This window comes from Cyanistes caeruleus, chromosome 17 (genome assembly GCF_971803275.1).
Source record: "Cyanistes caeruleus chromosome 17, bCyaCae1.hap1.1, whole genome shotgun sequence".
NCBI classification, from domain to species: domain Eukaryota; kingdom Metazoa; phylum Chordata; class Aves; order Passeriformes; family Paridae; genus Cyanistes; species Cyanistes caeruleus.
Genome location: NC_141717.1, coordinates 12,229,010 through 12,247,801, shown reverse-complemented (window position 1 = coordinate 12,247,801; position 18,792 = coordinate 12,229,010). Strand labels below are relative to the sequence as shown.

The 18,792-nt window shown below is 39.6% G+C and overlaps 1 protein-coding gene across 3 annotated transcripts in view; it reads left to right on the top strand.

Moving 5' to 3' along the window:
* Window positions 1–18,792, top strand: part of MAD1L1 (mitotic arrest deficient 1 like 1) — a 346,167-nt gene that overhangs the window by 27,017 nt on the left and 300,358 nt on the right. For all 3 annotated transcript variants that reach the window (XM_023936806.2, XM_023936807.2, XM_023936808.2), the window contains exon 10: window positions 8,157–8,243. In XM_023936806.2, coding sequence (XP_023792574.1) covers window positions 8,157–8,243 — 87 coding nt within the window. The remainder of the gene's footprint in view (window positions 1–8,156; window positions 8,244–18,792) is intronic.

Sequence of the window (18,792 nt, the reverse complement as noted above, 5' to 3'; positions counted from 1 at the left end):
TACTAAAAATTCCCAGTTAAAATAACTTTTGCTGTAGCTTAAAGTTGCAATTTAAAGTGGCCATTCCTGCCATGAGATTGAATAGGTATGTGATTGTAATCAGAAGTAAATAAGAATAATATATGGGATGTCAAATCACTTTATACAAAAGCAGTTGAAAATATGGTCCAGACTCTCCCAAGGACCTGTCTCCAGCCATTATTAGTATTTCCTCTTGCTCAAGGTTAGGGGCTTTGTGTTACTGCTGGCTAGTATTTTCAGCTGATAAGAATCTGGGTAAACAACAGGATCAATAAAGATGTTGAAAACAATACAAGGACTTAGGTAAATTAATATTCTGCAAGGATTATCTCAGACAGGTGTCAAAAGAACAAGACCATCAATTCAGTGCTATCTGTAAAATAGTCAAGTGTACATAAATTGTCAGTAGCCAGCCTTGGCTGCAGCTGGAGCTCTCTTGTCAGACAGGAGCCCTGGCTATCTGGAAAAATGATGTCTCTGTGTTGGTAATTTCCATGGGGGTGGATGTTACGCCAGGACACGTTGGATACATGCAAATTATATTTGTTTTAAGGTTTTGGAGGATTTTTGTGTCTTGTCCCTGTGTCCCACTCTTCCTTTCTTGAGAAGAAGCTGATGGTGTCTATTTCTAGGCCAGTCCAGGTCCCTCTTTGAATGTCTTGAAAGTGACCTTGCAGAATGGAACCAGCAGAGGTTTGGTAAAACTGTTTGTTTGCATAGATATTCTTGCCTATTTTAAAAGCTAAGGAGTTAAATATTCTTATTTCAGATCCTTCTGTTGTAACCAGCCCTCCCTGCTGGTCCTCAGCTTGGTGAGGAGCAAATCTCTGAATGAGCTTTTATTCATTGACGTGCAAGTTAGAAGCTTCTGCCTGATCTTCTGGAAGTTTCATTTATTGCCTTGATTTTTTTAGCTCTTTCCCAGTTTTGTATAATCCTGGTAATTGGCCTGGAATGGTTTTCAGGGTTTCTAATGACCCACTGTTGAATGATATCTCTGTGAAAGATACAACATCTGTCTGTTTGGAGTTTCTGATGAACACATCTTTGTATTTCAGTCTGGTTTTCAGATATTATTTTTTTGTTCAGTGCTATTTACAACTATGCAAATGCATTGAAAATCTAAGGATTCTAACCCACAGGGTTAGAATACATAATTGGTATTCTGCTGTCATTCTGTTCTTTAGATTAGTTTGGTTTGCCCCTACCTTCCTCATGAAGTCTCTTGGCTCCCCTGTTCACACTGTCCTCTCAGCCCAACCTCAGATTGCCAAAATGATTGTTCCAACTCTAGTGACAAATAGAAACTGTAGGAAAAACAACTCTACTTATGGCTCCCTAAAAGGAGCTTTTATTCATTTCACAGCATTATATTTCCCTTTAGCTGTTGCTTTTTTCTCAAATTAAGTTTGTGATTAGGAAAAAGACTTAATATGTCTTTTGCTGCTGCTGCAGTAAAATGAAACATTGCATTATTAAGTGTGTTTACATTTTGTGCTTGAAGTCTTAAGGGCAGTAGGTACGAAATTGTGTGCCACAATAATTTCCTTTCAACATCGTCATTAATATATAATTACATTCACTGAATTGTGAATTGAGAAAATACATTTGCTTCTCTAATTGTGAAGATTGTGCTGATATCTCTGTTAGCATGAGAGCAGTAACAGCCTTTTTTAAAATCCCTTTTGATCATTGCTGACTTCACTACTTCTGTGCTACTGCTGGTGAATACCTGAAAGATACTTTAGAAGTTTGTGTGGTTTTTTTTTGCTTTCTCTTCAGTGTCTAATCTATTGAGTTTAAGACCTTAAGAACTCTTTATTTTCTTATATAGGAAAAACATAGGACAAAGAATATTTCAAAGCTTTGCAGATACACTCCCCATGTCTTGAGATGTGTGTTAAATACATTATTGCTGCCTTATAAATGGTTTCATTTTAGGAAGGCCTCTTGATGACTCTGAAATTTTTGTTTCACCACGATCTCTAAAAGCTTTGAATTATGTGATGTGATTGAGCATGTGGTGGCAAACCCCAAAGCTGAGTATTTTCATCTTCCAGATCAGCAGTCTTGGTGCTGTTGTGTGTACATTCCCTCTGCTCAAGGTCTGAAAGCCTTCCCCTTGTGAGGTTCCATTCCACATGTGTTATTTACCAGGTTTCTGTGGATTGTTCTGTGCTTGCTCTTAGAACAGTGATGAGAAGAGATTAGAAAGAAGATTGGAATATTGAAATATTTGCCCAATGGTTTATTTTTTTTCCCAAGTAAGATTAATTTTATCTTATTGAGCCCTTACCTGTATCTTTAAAGTAGAAATTAAACTTGAACAATGCATTATTATGACACCATAACTTTGGGAGGAAAAAAGCTTTCTTCATTAAAATCCAAAGAAGTTATTAACTGGAATTGAAGATAGTTTTCTTCCTTCTTTTCTCTCCCCTCTTCAAATTATGGCTTGATTGGATTAATTGCTAATTTTGCAATTGCTTCAAAAGAGAGATATCAATTGTCTTTAGAATTGTCAAGACACTTATAAACACTTAAAATGTTTTCTTACAAATAAGTTGTTCTTCTGCTTCAAGTGGTTAATGGGGACATTTGCTTTGGTAAAGAGCAATTGGATTTGTTGATTCTGTCTGTACACAAATAAGAGTTCTCTAAATGAGGGAAACCTCGGAGGCTGAGGTTGCTTATTGCTTTCACTTGCACTTCAGATTTCCTCCATTTACTTTGTACATAAAATATTAAGCAGCCACTTTGTTGGAAAAACAGTTGCAGGTATACCTTAGTTCTGTGGGTTTGACAGCTCTTAGCACCTTCATTTGAATGACTAAAGGTTTGTGATTGCTCTTCAAAACATTTTAATGAAAGTGCTACAAAGCACTAAATGTGTCCTAATTGCCTGGAAACATTGAGGGTTTGTTTTGGTGACTAATGTGTGTAGGAGACTCCAAACCATGTGGATTAATTAATGCAGTCAGGGATAGGAAGGGAGGATGTAGGCATGGGGATATGAACAGACAGGGGTAACTACCTGGCCTGGAGCTTGAAGGGGCTTTTCTGCAGGAGAAGAGCTGTTGTGAAAGTTAACTCTCAGAACTTCCAGGTCTGGACACCAGATTTTAGTGGCAGTACTTTCCTCTAGTCTGGTGAAGGGGAGCTGAGGAGTCCTCCCAAGGAGGTGATGCATAATTTGCTGAGAAAGGGATATTAAATGATTTGTAGGTTTCTCGTAGCAAACATGGAGTTCCTATGACCAAATCAAACTTAAAGACTCTGTGCTGTATCCCAGAAGTCTGTATGAGCTGTTGTGATTATTGTTATTTGCTGAATTTTCTTGCAGGGCGAGTCCTTCCAGGAACTGAGCTGCTTTTGGACATGGTGAAGCTTCAGAGATAGACAGGAGTCCTGTGAACCAGAGTTAGGGGAGTTAAAGCAGTTGAGGAGATCAAATATACAAAGAGCATTTTTGAGACTCCCTTCAAACATACAGGAAAAGACTGTTACAGGCATTTCATGGCCTTTCTAATCATACAGAAATATTTAAAACAACTAAACTGCCTTTCCAGAAATCTTCTCTTGTTGTCATGTTATTGTTCTGTTTGTTCTTCAGATGCTGTTGTTTTCCTGCCTAGAAAGAAGATTAAAATATTTTTATAAAAGCAGAAAAGGAGAATTTCAGAATCTTATTACATTTCCTTGTACATAATATGAAAAAAGATAAGGGACAAAATAAATATTTTACACTTCTGGGAGATTACCTTAAAAAAAACCCAAAAAACAAACAAAAAAAAATTCCAACAAATCAAACCCCAAAACCCACAAAAACACCTGGAAATTGTTTTTCATAAAAGAGAATTAAGCAGATGTGGACTCCTTTTCTGTGTCTTTTTTTCTTGACAAACACTTTAATAAGAATGTTGGTCTCTGGTCAGTTAATTATGTTTTAGTGTAAAACTGAAAATACTGTGCCAAAAATCTGGTAATGTTCCATTTCAATTTAATATGACTTAGTTCAGGCAATCAAACCTGTCATTGTATATTCATACTGAGCTAAATCTGTAAAGAGAAATGTTAATTCAGCAGCCTTCCAAAAATAAGTAATTCTGAGTAATTTAGCATTATAAATGTGGTATTAGTATGGTAGTGTGAATCAAATTTAATTAAACAAAAAGCACTGAAGAACTCGGTCCTCCAAACATAGTTGATGAAGTGCCTGTTTTTCTCTTTTGTCTTGCACTTCCATACTTAAAATTTAATGTCTGATCTCTAGCTACAATCAAAACTCTTCTTTTGCTGTGCATTTTGAAACATTTTATAGAAGCAATAAGAAGTTGACATTCTGATAAATTATAAATTAATTTTTTTAAAACATTTTCATCTACTCTAGAAAATCTTGGTTTAATGTTACTCTTCGACAGCTAATTCTCAGTGTGTAACTGTCACAGTTTATACTGAAATAGATCCTTAACCAAGAACAGAGCATTCCTCCAAATCCTGGGAAATGTCAGTTGTGTACGTTAAAAAAAAAAAACAAACCATACAAAATATCTTAAGCTGTTTTCCTCAAAAGTTTAAAAACTGTGACAGTGGGCACTAAAAGTCATTGTATGACTTGGTTGGACATCCTATTAAATTAATTTTTCACTTGATATGAATGGTTTTGTTTCTACCATTCTTAAATTGCTCCTTTTTAAATTATCTGGGCTTCAAAGGGAGGTAAAGAGCTTTGGTTTCCAGCAGTTTTGTCCCCCTCCTGCCCTACTGAGCTGTAAACTGCTGGACTAATTTGCTTGTTTAGGGCAAAAGAAAATCTCATCCAAATTAGGTTTAAATTCAACAGTTTGTTTTTATGAATTTTGCTTAAGGAAGGAGGGTCTCAGGATGGGAAGGTGGAAGAGAGGAAGAATGTTCTGGCTTTTAGCTCCTTGTGCCTTAGACAAGAGAAGGGAACTGAAGGCAGTGATTTGCTCCTTCATTTTGGAAGCCAAAAAGGAAAACAGTTTTTTCATTTGTTCATGTGAATTTTATGATTACAAAGCACATGAATCAGTTCTGATAACACACTGCCCTGAACTGGACCATTCTGGGTCCCTTTGCAGGTTTTTGCATGGCTGGTGCACGCAAGGTGTGGGGTTTTTGGGGGTTCCATGGGCTGTGTTACTCCATGGAGAAGGAAGCTGCCTGCAGGTTTGCAGAGCAAACATAGTGGCAGTGCTCAGCTTTTCAGAAAGAGAGTCCTGGCTCTGTTTGGGACAGCGTTTCAACCTTCCCTCAACAAGCCATGGTGATTCCAGTCATGTTGGAAAGCTGTGTTGTCATAAAGAGCCTCTTAAAGCAGCATTCCTTGGCTTTCCAATACTGGTTTTAGTATCAACTATTCCACAGGGAATGGACAGAGCTTAGCAAAAATTATAGTCATCAGCCAAGGCTCTCAAGGCCAGAACATGTTGCTGTGTGTTGGGATGCTGACAGATTTCTCTCTTTCCATGGCATTGTTTGCAGAAACTCGTGCAATGAGAGGGCTGGTTACAGCTGGTTGCTGTTTTGCAGTGCTTTGGGACTTGACCAATTCTCTTCAAATTGAAAGCTTTGATTTAATTTTATTGTGCATTCAGCATCGTTCCTCTGCTTGGATCTGTGCAAATTTGGCTTTTGCTAAACTGCTGATGCTCAGGATAGGGTGTAGACCTTGGAACCAAGCTTTGAAACCTCTCAGTTAGGGTGTGGGGCAGCAGAGTGCATGCAAAGGTGTCTTTGGCTCTGATCACCTGACATGATTTAGTGTTAAAGAAAGTGAACTTTTCTTTACTGGGGATTAATACCCTGGATTTTGTTTTCTGTTACATATCTATGCTGCTCCACTTAGAAAGAAATAAAATAATAAAAGCTATTTAATGCAAATAAAACATTGTCCAGAACTAAGTGTAAACCTAGAGCTGCCAATTGCTGCAACTGAGATTGGAAGCTGATTGTTGGTTTGAATGGCTGAACAGATGAGGATGATTGTTTTTTATTGGAAATTGGTCAGGAGCTGTCATTACTAGAAATCTGTGGCTTTTATAGTACTCTCTCATTTTACTACTGGATTAATTTCAGTTCCTGATCTCAGTCCTAATAGATTATGGTATGAGTTTCTGAAAAAAATGAGAAATCAAGGCAGATACACTTTTTTTGTATGTTAAAAAAAAAATTAATCTGTGAAATTATTTCATTGATTCAGGGACCAAACACTGGTGCTGGGGGCTGGCACTCAACATGACCAGAGAGCTGCCTGATACTAACTATGCTTATGATAAATCTTTGGTATTTGGGTGATTTATTAGAAGATTAAAACTGCATTTTTCAGAGCCTTGTTGACTTGGTATTACATTGTACAAAGATTTTTTCCTGTGTAAATCATTGAGTCTGCTTACAGCTGCTTTTTGCCAAATAGACTAAGTGTGCCCAGTCCATTTCCCTCTGATGCCCTGCCATTGGTAGCTCTCACTAGCAAGAGCTGGTGAACTGCTCAAGTTAAGGATCCCTTCAGGCTCAGCTACAAAACTTTGAAATGTTATTTAATGCTGCAACACATTTGAAAATTCAGGTGCATGTTGGCTTAATATTGAGTTGTCTCTGCTAACAGAATTTTATTTTCAGATGTTTTAGCCAAGCCATCTCCAGGTCATTTCTTGGTTTCTTATATTCCCCTGGCTAGTGAGTGTGATGTCCTGTCCTGACTGATTTCCTTGCTGCAATCCGTGCCTCTGCTGTCTGATGGGAGAACACTTCCATCTGTTTAATTGTATATTAAGATTTGGATGTAACACAAGTGCTACTAGAGGCCTCAGAATTTTCTGCTGAGGAAGGATAAAGGTTTGTAATTCTGGAAGTGAAATGCAGGAATCTTTCAGCTGGGATTGCCAAAATTGAATCCTATCTGCACCAACTCAGCGTTTAACTAATTTTCACTCAGCTGGAAGTGACAGATGATTAAAGAGAAAAAAGTGATGCCTTTTTTTTGATGTGAGTAGTTGCCTGAAAAAACATTTTTGTCAGAGACAGGGCTTCTCTAGTCCTAAATCCAGTCAGAATCCAATGATCAAGCTCGAGGCAGCTGAACCTGTTCAGTTTTTGGAGTGGCAGTGGCCTCGTTGCTGTATTTCAGTACTGTAGACTCAGGTCTGCTTTCATCTGCCAGCAGCAGTGGAACCTTGCCTTGCATTCTGGGGGACACGACACATTGTGTTTCTGCAGATTTCACTGCTGCAAAACTGACTTTCCACTTGGTCCCCTTGCAAAACCCTTTCAGGTCTGGGTTACTCTTCCCCCTTGTGGGTGGTGCATCTTGGTACAGCAAAGAGATGTACCCAGATCATTCAGGGATGCCCTTTCCAGCTTCCTTTCCTTTGGGAAGTATGGTAGAGATGCTTCTGTTTTAGGGAAAACCTTTCTGATGGCTCAAGACAAATTTTTATTTTTACAGCTTAAAGAGAGGCCTCTGAAATAGCAGTTTCCTCCTGCAGAGGTGGTTGATGTGGTCTCTGGAAGTGCTAGACTGGAGTTATCTTGATCCCATTCTATTACCTTTAAGCATTTGTCATTGGATTTGATGAAAAAATAAACCTATTTCTGACAACTGCGGAGCCGTTGCTAGCGGGTCTGCAGAAATCTCTGATCTCTTTGATGAGAAAAGGTTATCAGTGACATCTGAAGTGGTACCCAGAGCTGAGGGATTCTGGTTTTTTCTCCTGTTGCTCTGGAGTCATGGTGTGTGTGAAGGACTCTGAAGTCAGCACACTGGTAACTCTGTGGGAACACTGCTTTGAGTCACCTGTGATGTACCTGAACATCTCCCCTCTCAGAGGGTGTTCAGCAGTAGCCAGTTGTTGAATTGTACAGTCTGCATTTAGATTTATTTCCTCCTTTTCCTACCCTCTTACTACTAATCCTGTGCTCATGCTGTGATGGCTTTAGATTTTATGTGAGCTGTACAGGCTGCAGCTCTGTGTTGTTCTAAGGGACTGCAGCAGGTTTGGCCCCAGGAAATCGCCTTGGCTGCTTTTGGTGAGACCTGTTTTGTGGCTGTGTATGGAATACAGATTTGCAGTCAATGTTTCGTTAAAAGTTTTTGTTTTGTTTTAATTGTGTAGGACACCTGATGATCTCTCGAGGCAAATTGTGGCCCTGCAGCAGCGGGAGCTTGCCCTGAAAGAGCAGAATTCCACCTTCATGAACAGGTGAGTGGCTCCAGGAGGGGATGCTGGTAGCAAGACCCTGCTATGTTAAAGCACAGGTAAAGGAAACAAGGACTGAGAGAACAAACTGAGAGACCAGCTCTTTATATTTCCTTGATGCTCCATGGAGCCTTCTGTGCCACCTTCTATTCTTTCCCATGTTGATAAAGGGCTTTCTGCTTACTGAAGCCCTTGCAGAAGGAAAAATATGAATAATGGTGAGTGCTGCATTGAAGAGTTAATCAAGCTTTATGTTATGAGCTACAGTGTTTGCAAGGGGAAGTGAGTTGCTTTCCCCAGACCATTTCATCTGGAAGGGAAATGTCACAAAGCAAACTGTGCCAAGTATCCCTCTGGGTATGGGAAAGGGAGTAGGAGCTCTGGGGTCTGTGATTTGACTGCTAAAAAGACCAGGCTGTAGAGATGGTGAAGGAAAAGGATGTTTGCAGTTTTGGTGGCCAAGTACTGCCAGGCTTTGAGAGGAGCAGTCTGTTTATGGAGTGAGATACATTTGAAACATGAGGGTGTTTAAACCATTGCTCTCCTGTGGGAGTAAATATGTAATGGGGAAATGAATTTGCTAAACCTTCCAGGAGAAGGAAGAGCTAAACTTTCCAGACTCTACTGGTTCCACAGCCTTTCTGAACACAGTTGCACAGCATGCCAGTGCTGCTCACCTTCTTGCTTTCCTCCCTGTTTAATTCTAGACATTAGGAGCCTTCTGTTAAAGCCATTCTTGTTAGAAGCAATACCTCTGTCTTTCAAAAAGACCCTGGACTGCTGGTGTTTCAGGGTTGTAGCTGCCTTGGCTGAGCAACAGGAATGTGGAGAATTTCAACCTTTGGTGTAAAAATGCTGAATGTAAAGCAGTCAATACGTGTTGAACTCTGGCTGGACACACTTAGCTTGTCCTGGGTAGCATTTCTTGATGTGCCTCCTGAGCAAGGTCCTGCATTTTGGTTCAAGAGATGATTGTGTTTGTGACTCTGCCTTCCTAATGATGGGCAGGATTCAAGCAGGGTGTTAAAAACTTTGGCTGTGCTGCTGCTGGTAATGAAACTGTTTAGTCACTTGTAAAATGGTTAGCTAAGTGTGAATTCCCAGGAGTGAGCCAGCCAAATTGTTGTGTGTTTTTTGCTGTGAATTTTACAGGGGAGGAAAAAAAAAAAATCTTACCAATATAAAAAAGACATTCTGTATATTAAAAATAAACCAAGCAAACCCTCAAACCCACAACTGATTTAATGATCAAATAAAAGAATGATGGTAGTGTTTGAGTTACTCATTTGGGTTTGTTTTTTTCTTTTTTTTTTAGGCTGCTTTTCACAGCCTCTCAGAGAAGTTCTTTTTCTAAATTTATTAATGGCCAAGGGAATCATCTGTTGAAAAAGCAGCTTATTGGTAGTGCCTGTTCATCTAGACATAATTGTGCCAATTTAGTTTAAAAATAAAAACATGATTAAAATTACTTTTTGATTTCACGTTAAATGGGCTGTAAACCTGCTCAAATTAAAATTCTAACGTTTTCCTGATGCAATGCTGTGTGTCATTTCTGAAACTGATAATTTTGACTTTCATCTATCACATACCTTATTCTGTCTTAAAGAAAAGGCAATAAGATAAATTTTTAAAAACCTTTCATTACAGGTGATTTGAAAGTTCCCAGCAGAAGGTTTTGAGGTTTTGGAAATAAAACCTTGTAAAGGAAGCAAACCTAATTTTCTCTCCATAAATCTTTTCCAGATTTAGCTCATGGTCTTCTCTTTTATTTGTTTCAGAATTGTCTTCAGAATTGTCTCTGTATTAGAGTAACTTAATATGTGATCATGCCTCCCTCTAGTGATGGACCCCAGCACTTTTTTAACTTTCTATTGTTTTTTTTTTTCAGCCACAGGTTCTTTTGCCCTTAGTTGAAATATGTTGTCTTTGGTGCTGGTAGCACAATATTTGATTTACAAAGTCAGTGATTATGTGTGTGTAGAGCAATGTGCAGTACAAACACCACAAAATTTGTGTCTACACTAAGAACTTTAAGTTTTCTCCATTAAAATGAATGAATTGGCAGATGCTTAAGGAAACATCATCACAAGTTGGCATCTGCATTTATTCTTATGGCAGTGAAGGAGAGAATCAGTTAGTTAGTCCTGGCTCACCTGTTGCTGCAGTGCAAAACTGTGTTTAGTAGAAGAGATTTTTGAGAGTCATGGTAAAGAGCATTATATGGTCCCCTTCCCTGCCTGGCAGAGTCTTTGTGCAGTGGGTTTGTGTGTGCTCATCACCAAGCTTTTAAAAACAGGCAGGAAAATGCCTGCAGGGTGGGAGGGGTTTGCAAGCTGATTATTCTCCTTCTGTCTTTACACTGCAATCATCTTTGTATTGCCAGTGATGCTTTCCCACACTGTTCAGTGACTGGGACTTGCCAGCTGCTATTTCTGCCTCTAGTGTCCTGTAATTGATCTAGAGTGGGGAGTTGTGATTGATGAATACCTTTTCCAAATGGCTTCACTGAACAGAAAATATTTTTTTTTTTTTATTTTTACATTCTTGACCTGCTTTTCATTTATTACTGTGCATTTTTTAGAGCCAGCGTTTGTGTAATTAAAAAGGCAGTAGAGATGACCCACCACAGAGACAACATCACTGCAAACCCGCCTTTGCAGTGGTATTTCCCTGTGTGGGGATCTGCAATCTGTGCTTGTGTAGCCTGTGCAATTTCCAGTGTCCCCAGGCCTCCCAGAGATCAAATGATGATGCATATCCTATTTGTTCCATCACTCACATGGACGCTTTTAGACACAGAACCACAGGACTGAATTTCCTGAGCAGTAGGTTTAAATCAATTTCTTTTAACAGTGATTGTTTACATGTCTGAGTTGTGTAGACTCCCTCAGAGCTTGCTATTTTTGCTAAGGGGAGAAAACCTTCCTGTGGTGCCAGCATGGAGCAAGAGGAGAGGGTCACTTTACAAACACATGGGCAGCAACTCCGTTCTCTTGGCAACTTCAGGGTGGCTGAGTAATGTAGCTGAAAGTGCCATTAATCGTGGGTGATGGACTCTCAGTGCTGCTCTGGAGTGTGTTGCTAGAAGTCATATAAATAGAGTAAATTACACTTTCAGCAGCAGCAGCAGGAAGTGTCGTGGAGCTTTTTAACTGCAGAGCAAAGATAACAATCCAAAGGTTCAAAAGCTCAAAACAAGATTGCTCAGGGCCACTTTGATAGCAAGAATTGTACCTGCTCTGCTATTTAGGAAGAGGTGATGGAAGGAAGGTGTTTAATTAGTGAGTCAGTTTAATCATGCAGCCACCATTACTTAAAGCTCATTTTCCCCCCAGCTGTGACTGCTGTAGGTGTGGTACACTGAAATGTGTTGATGGTTGTAGTTTGGAATATGGAAAGTCAGCCAAGTGGTTCATAAGATTTTCTCTTATGGAGAAATGATATAGAAATTAAACTATTTTTTAAAGTGAGAAAAGCTGCATATTTATTGTGCCTATTGGTCTCTCTGGAGAGATTTCTTCAGACAATCCTGGCAAAGTATTCTAGAATTGGAAATGTTCTGAGATGGAATGGTGGAATGCTCACTTGATGGAATGATGTTGCTTTATGGCTTGAGCTTTGCTGCATTTCTGAAAGACAGGCTATGAAAATGGTTAATTGTGGCACCTCTCAAAGTGATCATTCCTACTTTTGTGCTCTAAGGACAGTACTGACTTTGGACCTTGAGTTGTCTTGTGGAAAGTCAAATACAAGGAAACACATATGTGAAGTTGGTTTTGGGCAGGATGAAGGACACAAGGGAAAATGGAAGAGCAGTAAATCCTTGGTTCTGGTGTTGAGGTCCCAGAGCTGATGGCTTATTTCCATCACCTCATGTCAGAAACCCAGCCATGTGTTTTGACATATTGTTTCTTATGAGAAAAGGGACACAGAGAATGTGTTGGAAGAAGGATTTTCCCACTGCAAGTGCACGGAGTTCTTTTAAGAGACATCCTACCTTTATTCCTATAAATCATGTAAAACTGATTTACCCAAACATCCTGCTGTGTGTGTTGTTGCTTAAAATGAAATAAAACCCCAAACTGTTGAAGACCAGGGAATGTAGATTGCAAACTGAACAGAAAATGCTTTAGACTTGGGCAGCAGGGATTTTTTTTTTAATAAAAAAAATGAATGAGTGATGATAAACCCAGAACTGTCCATCTTCATAAGTGCTGTTAGCTCAGAAGTGTTGTAAATCTATTGCCCAACCTCTCTTTTCCTTGGATGTCCCAATGAATGTCAGTCACAAAAACAAATAGAGTCTGTCAGACTTCTTCTCCTAATCTTCTGGAAAGTTGGACAGAAGTTTAATTACAGTGAAGTGTCTTTTATCTGACAGAGAGAGAAGTGCTAGCTTTTTAATAGGCTTTATGAGTTATTTTGTGATCAAAAGAAGCACTTAATGTCTAATATAGGTCTAGGTAGGGATTTTTTTTTTCTTCCTTTGTTCATCTATATGGCACATTGCACCTTGATTTATACGTGGAGGTGTCTGTGTACCCAATATCAGACAAATGTTTATTCATAGTGCTTCAGGGCAATATTAACTGCTGGCAGGTTCTGCATTCATTTTACAGAGTGAGATGATGAAGAAATGACTGTAGATGCTGCTTTTCCTTTTCTCCAAAATGGATCTTTTCCTGCACTTCTATACCAGAAGGTACTCGATAGTGTCTCATTAAGTGACCAATCTGCATATTCATATAGTAAGTTTCTAGAGCAACATCTGGTTATTCATGACTCTAATTAGGTAGATGCAAAACTTTCCTATTTTTTTTCCTATCATATAGTTAGCAGAATATAGGAAGGCAAAAAATAATTTAGCCAAGACATTGACTTATGCTTCCAATTTGAAAAACATGGGATTTTGCCCAGACCTTTGCTTTTCATGATTGTGCCATTTTTAGTCTGATTTCCTGAGGAAGTGATGCTTATTACTGTGCTTTGTGTGTGTATGTAGATGAGATTTGTCTGTGCCTACCCTACACTTTTGAACTTGCAAGTTGTGTTCTGTCAAGCTTGGCAGATGGTGGAGGTCTCAAAAGTAATGAATTCCAGCGAATTTCAGGCAGTTTGATCTCCATCTCCAGGAGGAGATCTCCATCCTGAGGCCATGCCCTGAGGTCATGTCAGGAAATCAGAGCCCTGCAAGCAAACAGACCCTTGGGAACGTCCCATTGTCAGGAAGGCTCCTCTGGAGATCAGGCAGACTGAGGGACCTCTGTCCTCACACCCTGGCAGCACCACAGTCCATCATTTTTGCTACTCCATGCTTTCCAAAGGCTCATGGCACTTGAGAGTACCATGGTAATGCTGGTGTCATTTTCATGCTTTTCATGTTTCATGTCCTTCTGGTATGAGAAAAAGTAGCCTGAGTCAGGAGTCACCTTTTGAGAAAGAAATCCATGGGAAACGAGGAACTTTGGTTCTGGAGCTCATGGAACATTCTCTCTGTATTTAAAAAGAAAATATGTAGAAAAAGCCAAAAAAAAAGCAGCCTAGAGGGGATAGACAAAGCTATAATGGTACCATCGTCTCTGCCTGGAGCTCTGTGGAGACTGTAGAGTGCAAAACCAGTACAAATATTAGTACTTGCTTTCTTACCTTTTATTTGACTGTGCTTCTGGGAGAACATTCAGGAATAATCTGTGAGAGCACTCTGTTCAGTGCTCTGATCACTTGTAATTATTAAAAAAAAAATTGTAGAAGCTATTTAACTGTATTCTTAATAATTCTTGTTATTCCAGGGTCATGATTGATTCCTGGGTGTTCCTACCAATGTCCCTGATGTCTGTGCATGTCTTCATTACTGGAATGAACGATAGATTTCATTTGTTAGTGCTCATCTGGAGATGCTGATTCAGCATTCCCTTGGTAGCAGTGGGCATTATTGACCAGAAAAATGTGTAAAAATAACCAGCTAATTTGGTAGGAAGCACAGGCTGTTCTTGGTAGTGTGTGTGGTACAGCAGACACCGTGTTTGGAGCTGCACTGTAAAAGTTAGGGAAGGAGAAATCTGCCTTGCATCTCTCCTGTGCATGACTCACATCTACACTATAAATCTTTCACTTCTGCGAGATGAAAATTCCTAAAAATTCTAGATGAAATAGATGTATCTTAATACTAGTGCAGAGTTCTCAGAAACCAGAATGACTATTTAGATATTGAAGTAATTAGAAGTCAAAACTTATCTATTTTCATTATTCTTATTCTTTCCTTCTTAGCAGAGGGATGCTATGATCAAATTAATGATTTACAAGAGGCTGATGGGCAAAGGAAGAGTGCTCCACATCCATGTTATATTTGTGATATGAATACAAAGGGAGGAATTGTAATCTCAGCTGTGCAGTAGGCAGCAGTACAGAAATACTCTACTTTGAAACCAGTAGTATTATGTAAAACCATATATTCAGCCTGCTGCCAAGCTTTGTATAGAGCTCTGGGAATTGTAGTGCTGTAAGATTTCCAGTTCTTAGGGATTTGTCTTTTATTGCCTTTGCAATGTGGCAGTATGCTTTGAAAATTTGATGTGTGTTGGAAAGAGTAGGACTGGTCAGTTTGGTGATATCTTTGGAATCAGTGTTGAAGTCACCAGGGTGGTTCCATAAATGAGGAAGATGAATGGAGCCCAAGAAATCTGCACTCACTCTCTGGAATGTTTTCCTGGGTGCTGAGTCACTTTATCCAGTGACTTGAGTTTCTCACATTCTCACCTCATGAATGAAAACAAACATTACATCCTGTCTATTCTGCACCTCACTATTTTTAAGGCAAATAAAGCAGATAAATTGCTATCTATCCATACATTTTAAGAATTTTTTTACTCATTTCTCCCCCAAATACACATCTGTTTTTTCCCATACAGTATCTTAAAATAACAGTAGTGACCGTGGCTCCTGGACTGTGTGTTTCATGAGAAGACATCAAGAGTCAAACAAGGCTGTGTTTAACAGTTTTGTCTCTTAATTTGTAGTGCTAGAACTGCAATACAGCTTTCCTGAGCAGTCATGGGAAGCCAGAGGAAGATTGGTGGCAGAATGCAGAATGAATTTTCTGTCTCTTTATACTCATTTATTCGAACACCTACTCTAGTTGCTGTAATAACAGGAGTTTCGAAGACTATGGATTTTTCTAAAGTACTTTATGGTACTGTTGATATTGTTTATTTTGGGCAGATTGATGAGGACAGCTAGAACACACTGAGACATTTTACCAAGGTAAATGTGAATTCTATAGGATTTTTTAACCTGCTGTAAAGTGGTGTCAGTTCAAATACTGCACAGAATATGGTTATGTCTGAAAAATAGATTGTCTGGCCTAGGATGTCTCAATCAGTTGATCATATCTGCATGTACACTTTGTTCAGCTCCATAACTAACTGCTTCTTGAACAATTTCTCATCTGGATCACATCCTCTAAACTGCCTGCTGCCTTCAGGCTGCTGTTATTGGTATTTTCATTATGTGTTTAATATTCTTTGTGGCTGCTTGTGTGCACATGTGAATGTAAAGAGCAAAATACTGAAGGTATATCACTGGTGGTGGTGGGAAGGCATTTTTAATTAATCATAAATATTCTCCCACTGTCAAAGTTTTATCATCTATACAAAAGACATACTGCTTGGAAAGTTTATTCAAGAAGTGAGCTGCTTGTCTTTTTTAGCTGTGTAAGGCAAAAAAAAAAACAACTTGTCATAAATTGCAGTCAACCCCCCTCCCAAAAAGCAGCTTTCTCTTGCTGCTCTGAAAGTTAAATGACTAATGTGCATAATTTATTTGAGCATCTGTGCTAAAAACTTGCATACCAAGTTTTAGTTCAATGTGATCAACAATGGCGAAAATTAGGATTTATCATGGAAATGCTGACGGATGTGAACATGTGTAGGCTAAACCGGTGCCTGACAAACCTTCTTATTGTGCAATGCTAATGGTGAAACACAGTTTTTTCTGCTGTAATTGCATTTCACCCCCTCGGCTGCTTAATTTGCTCCTTTTCAAAATTCGGTGGTTTTAGCTGCACTTCATATTTGGATTCCTGCTTTTTCTGGAGTCTGCATAAAACCTCCTAAGTTGTCTTGTGATATTTCTAAGCGTAAGATACCCTGAGCTGCCTGGCTGAGCATCAGCATCCGAGCTCGGGCTGGGGCTTTGCAGTAACTGGCTGAGAACAGGAGATGGTGCCGGCAGCCTTGGCAGCTGCTCTGCCTTCCCTCCCCTCCTCCTCCACCTCCTCTGCCTTGCACAGCCAGGCTGCTGTCACCAGCTTTATAAATTCTGGAGCCAATTAGCTAAAAAATGTTACAAGTGAAAGGAAAGAGAAGAAGCTGTAGAACATCTTGATGTGAATATGCCTGTTTCAGAAACTCTTCCTGTGGAGAGCTTGAATCAGAGAATCACAGAATGGTTTGGCTTGGAAAGGATCTTAAAAATTCTGTTTCCAACCCACTGCCATGGGCAGGGATGCCACTTGCTAGACCAGGTTGCTCAGGGTCCCATCCAACCTGGCCTTGAACACTTCCAGGGATGAGACATCCACTGCCTCTCTGGGCAGCCTGTTCCAGTGCTTTATGACCCTCTGAGTAAAGAATTTCTTCCTAACATTTGATCTAAACCTGCCCTCTGTCAGTTTAAACCATTGCCCTAGGTCTGATCACTTTCTGCCTGTATAAAAAGTTCCTCTTGCTCCTTTTCATAAGCCTCTTTTGAGGGCCACAAGAAGAGAAGGCACCCAGAGCCTTCTCTTCTCCAGGTTGAACAAGCCCAGCTGTCTCAGCCTGTCTTTGTAGGAGAGGTGCTCCAACCCTGGGGGCATCTTCTTGGCCCAGCTGTACCTTCTGCTGCAGCTCTGCTGCAGCTTTTGGTGAAGCATCAGATACATTTGAGGCATCTGGTTAAGGAAGGAGAAGTTGGTTTGGAGGAGTCAAGGCAAGGCCTTCTTAGGAAATTGTGCTGATAGTCTTATATTAGATACTAGATAGATATTAGATATGTTAGATATTGGAAAGATCTTGGCTGTGATCTTTCCTTGGTGGTGCTTCCTCCTTTCTCCAGCCCCGTCCACAAGATTTCTTGTTGAAGGAAAATGATTGAAAAATAATTGTTTTGTTGATATTTAAAGTCAGACCAATTGCTTAGTTCTTGCATGGGCATCACAGAAGGGAAATGTGTCTATCATCAGTTCCTCTCTGTCTCTCTTTGAAACAGTATTTGGTGTGTTTTCAGGCAGTAGTGGCTCAGCCATACCCTGCTGTTGTGAAGAAATGCTGACAATTTCTCAGTGCAGTCATTCTGTTGCAGGAACGTGTCCCTCCTTAGGAAGCAGAGGGGATGGAGTTAGAGATTAGTTAGTCAGGGAAGGGGTACATCCTACTGGTCCAGTTATTTTGTGACTTGTTTTTGTTTTGTTTTTCCCTTAAACTGTGGTGGGATGTGACATTCAGAGGGCCTGTTGGGGCTGGATGTGTGGTCAGAAAGAAGGCTGGGGCATGGTGCTCTGTTAGAGTTCAGAACAGTGTTCCAGCAAAATGTAATTTCCTTGTCATATTTTATGTATGGGCTGTTTTTGCATATTTTCAATATTTAAAACAATGTCCATATTCATAACTTTTAAAATATGTTCTCACTGTTAAGAGATGGAAATCAGTAACAAAAAACACATACAAAAAAAATCCCATCAAAACCCCCACAACAAACCCCCAAGCTTTCCTTTTATTCAGGCAACAACAATCAAATTCTTATGACTGGAATAACTACTGAAGAGGCTCTCTGTTTCTCAGCCAGAGAAAGCTTTTGAAATATTTATGGAAATAAACCAAAATGTGTCCCTTTCTGACTGTACAAATAAGAGATTATCAGATCTAGCCCATGGCAGTTGCAGTACATAGAGTCCAAAGCATCTACAACTAATAGCATAGAGTGTATACTTTAAAAAAAACTGTGAGTTTTTTTTTTTTTATGGGACTCTACTGACAAAGCAGCACATTTCCATGGATTATCCTAATGAAAATTCCCTCTTTGTGCACTTTGCATTGGAGGTAAACATTATCGAGACAATACAGTAATTGACTTTTTAAAACCAAAAGTATCATTTATGTTGATGCATCTTTATCTACTCAAAGAGCAAGACTGAAGTCAGTCAGCTGTAGCTGTTTGTAGCTCTTTCTGTGGTAGCTGGGAGTGTGGAGCAGGGCTGCTCCCATCCCCTCCTGTTGAATCCTGTGCCACCAGGGATAGAATTGCAGCACAGGTTGTCCGGCCGTGTCACACTCCAGATTTATTGAGTTGAACTTGCTCATCTGGGTCTTACACCTTGCCTTTCACTCTACAAATCTTGCTCTGGTGTGAGAATTGCAGCTTGTTGAAGTCAGAGTGCATTTTGATGATTCACAGAAGAGTCAGCAGAGCCAGGTTTGTAAGGAGAAGTGATACCTTTTATTAGCCTGTGATAGGATTAGCAGACAGACACGTGTGTGGGCACACAGCCAACACTCACATCCCATGGAGAGGGAAA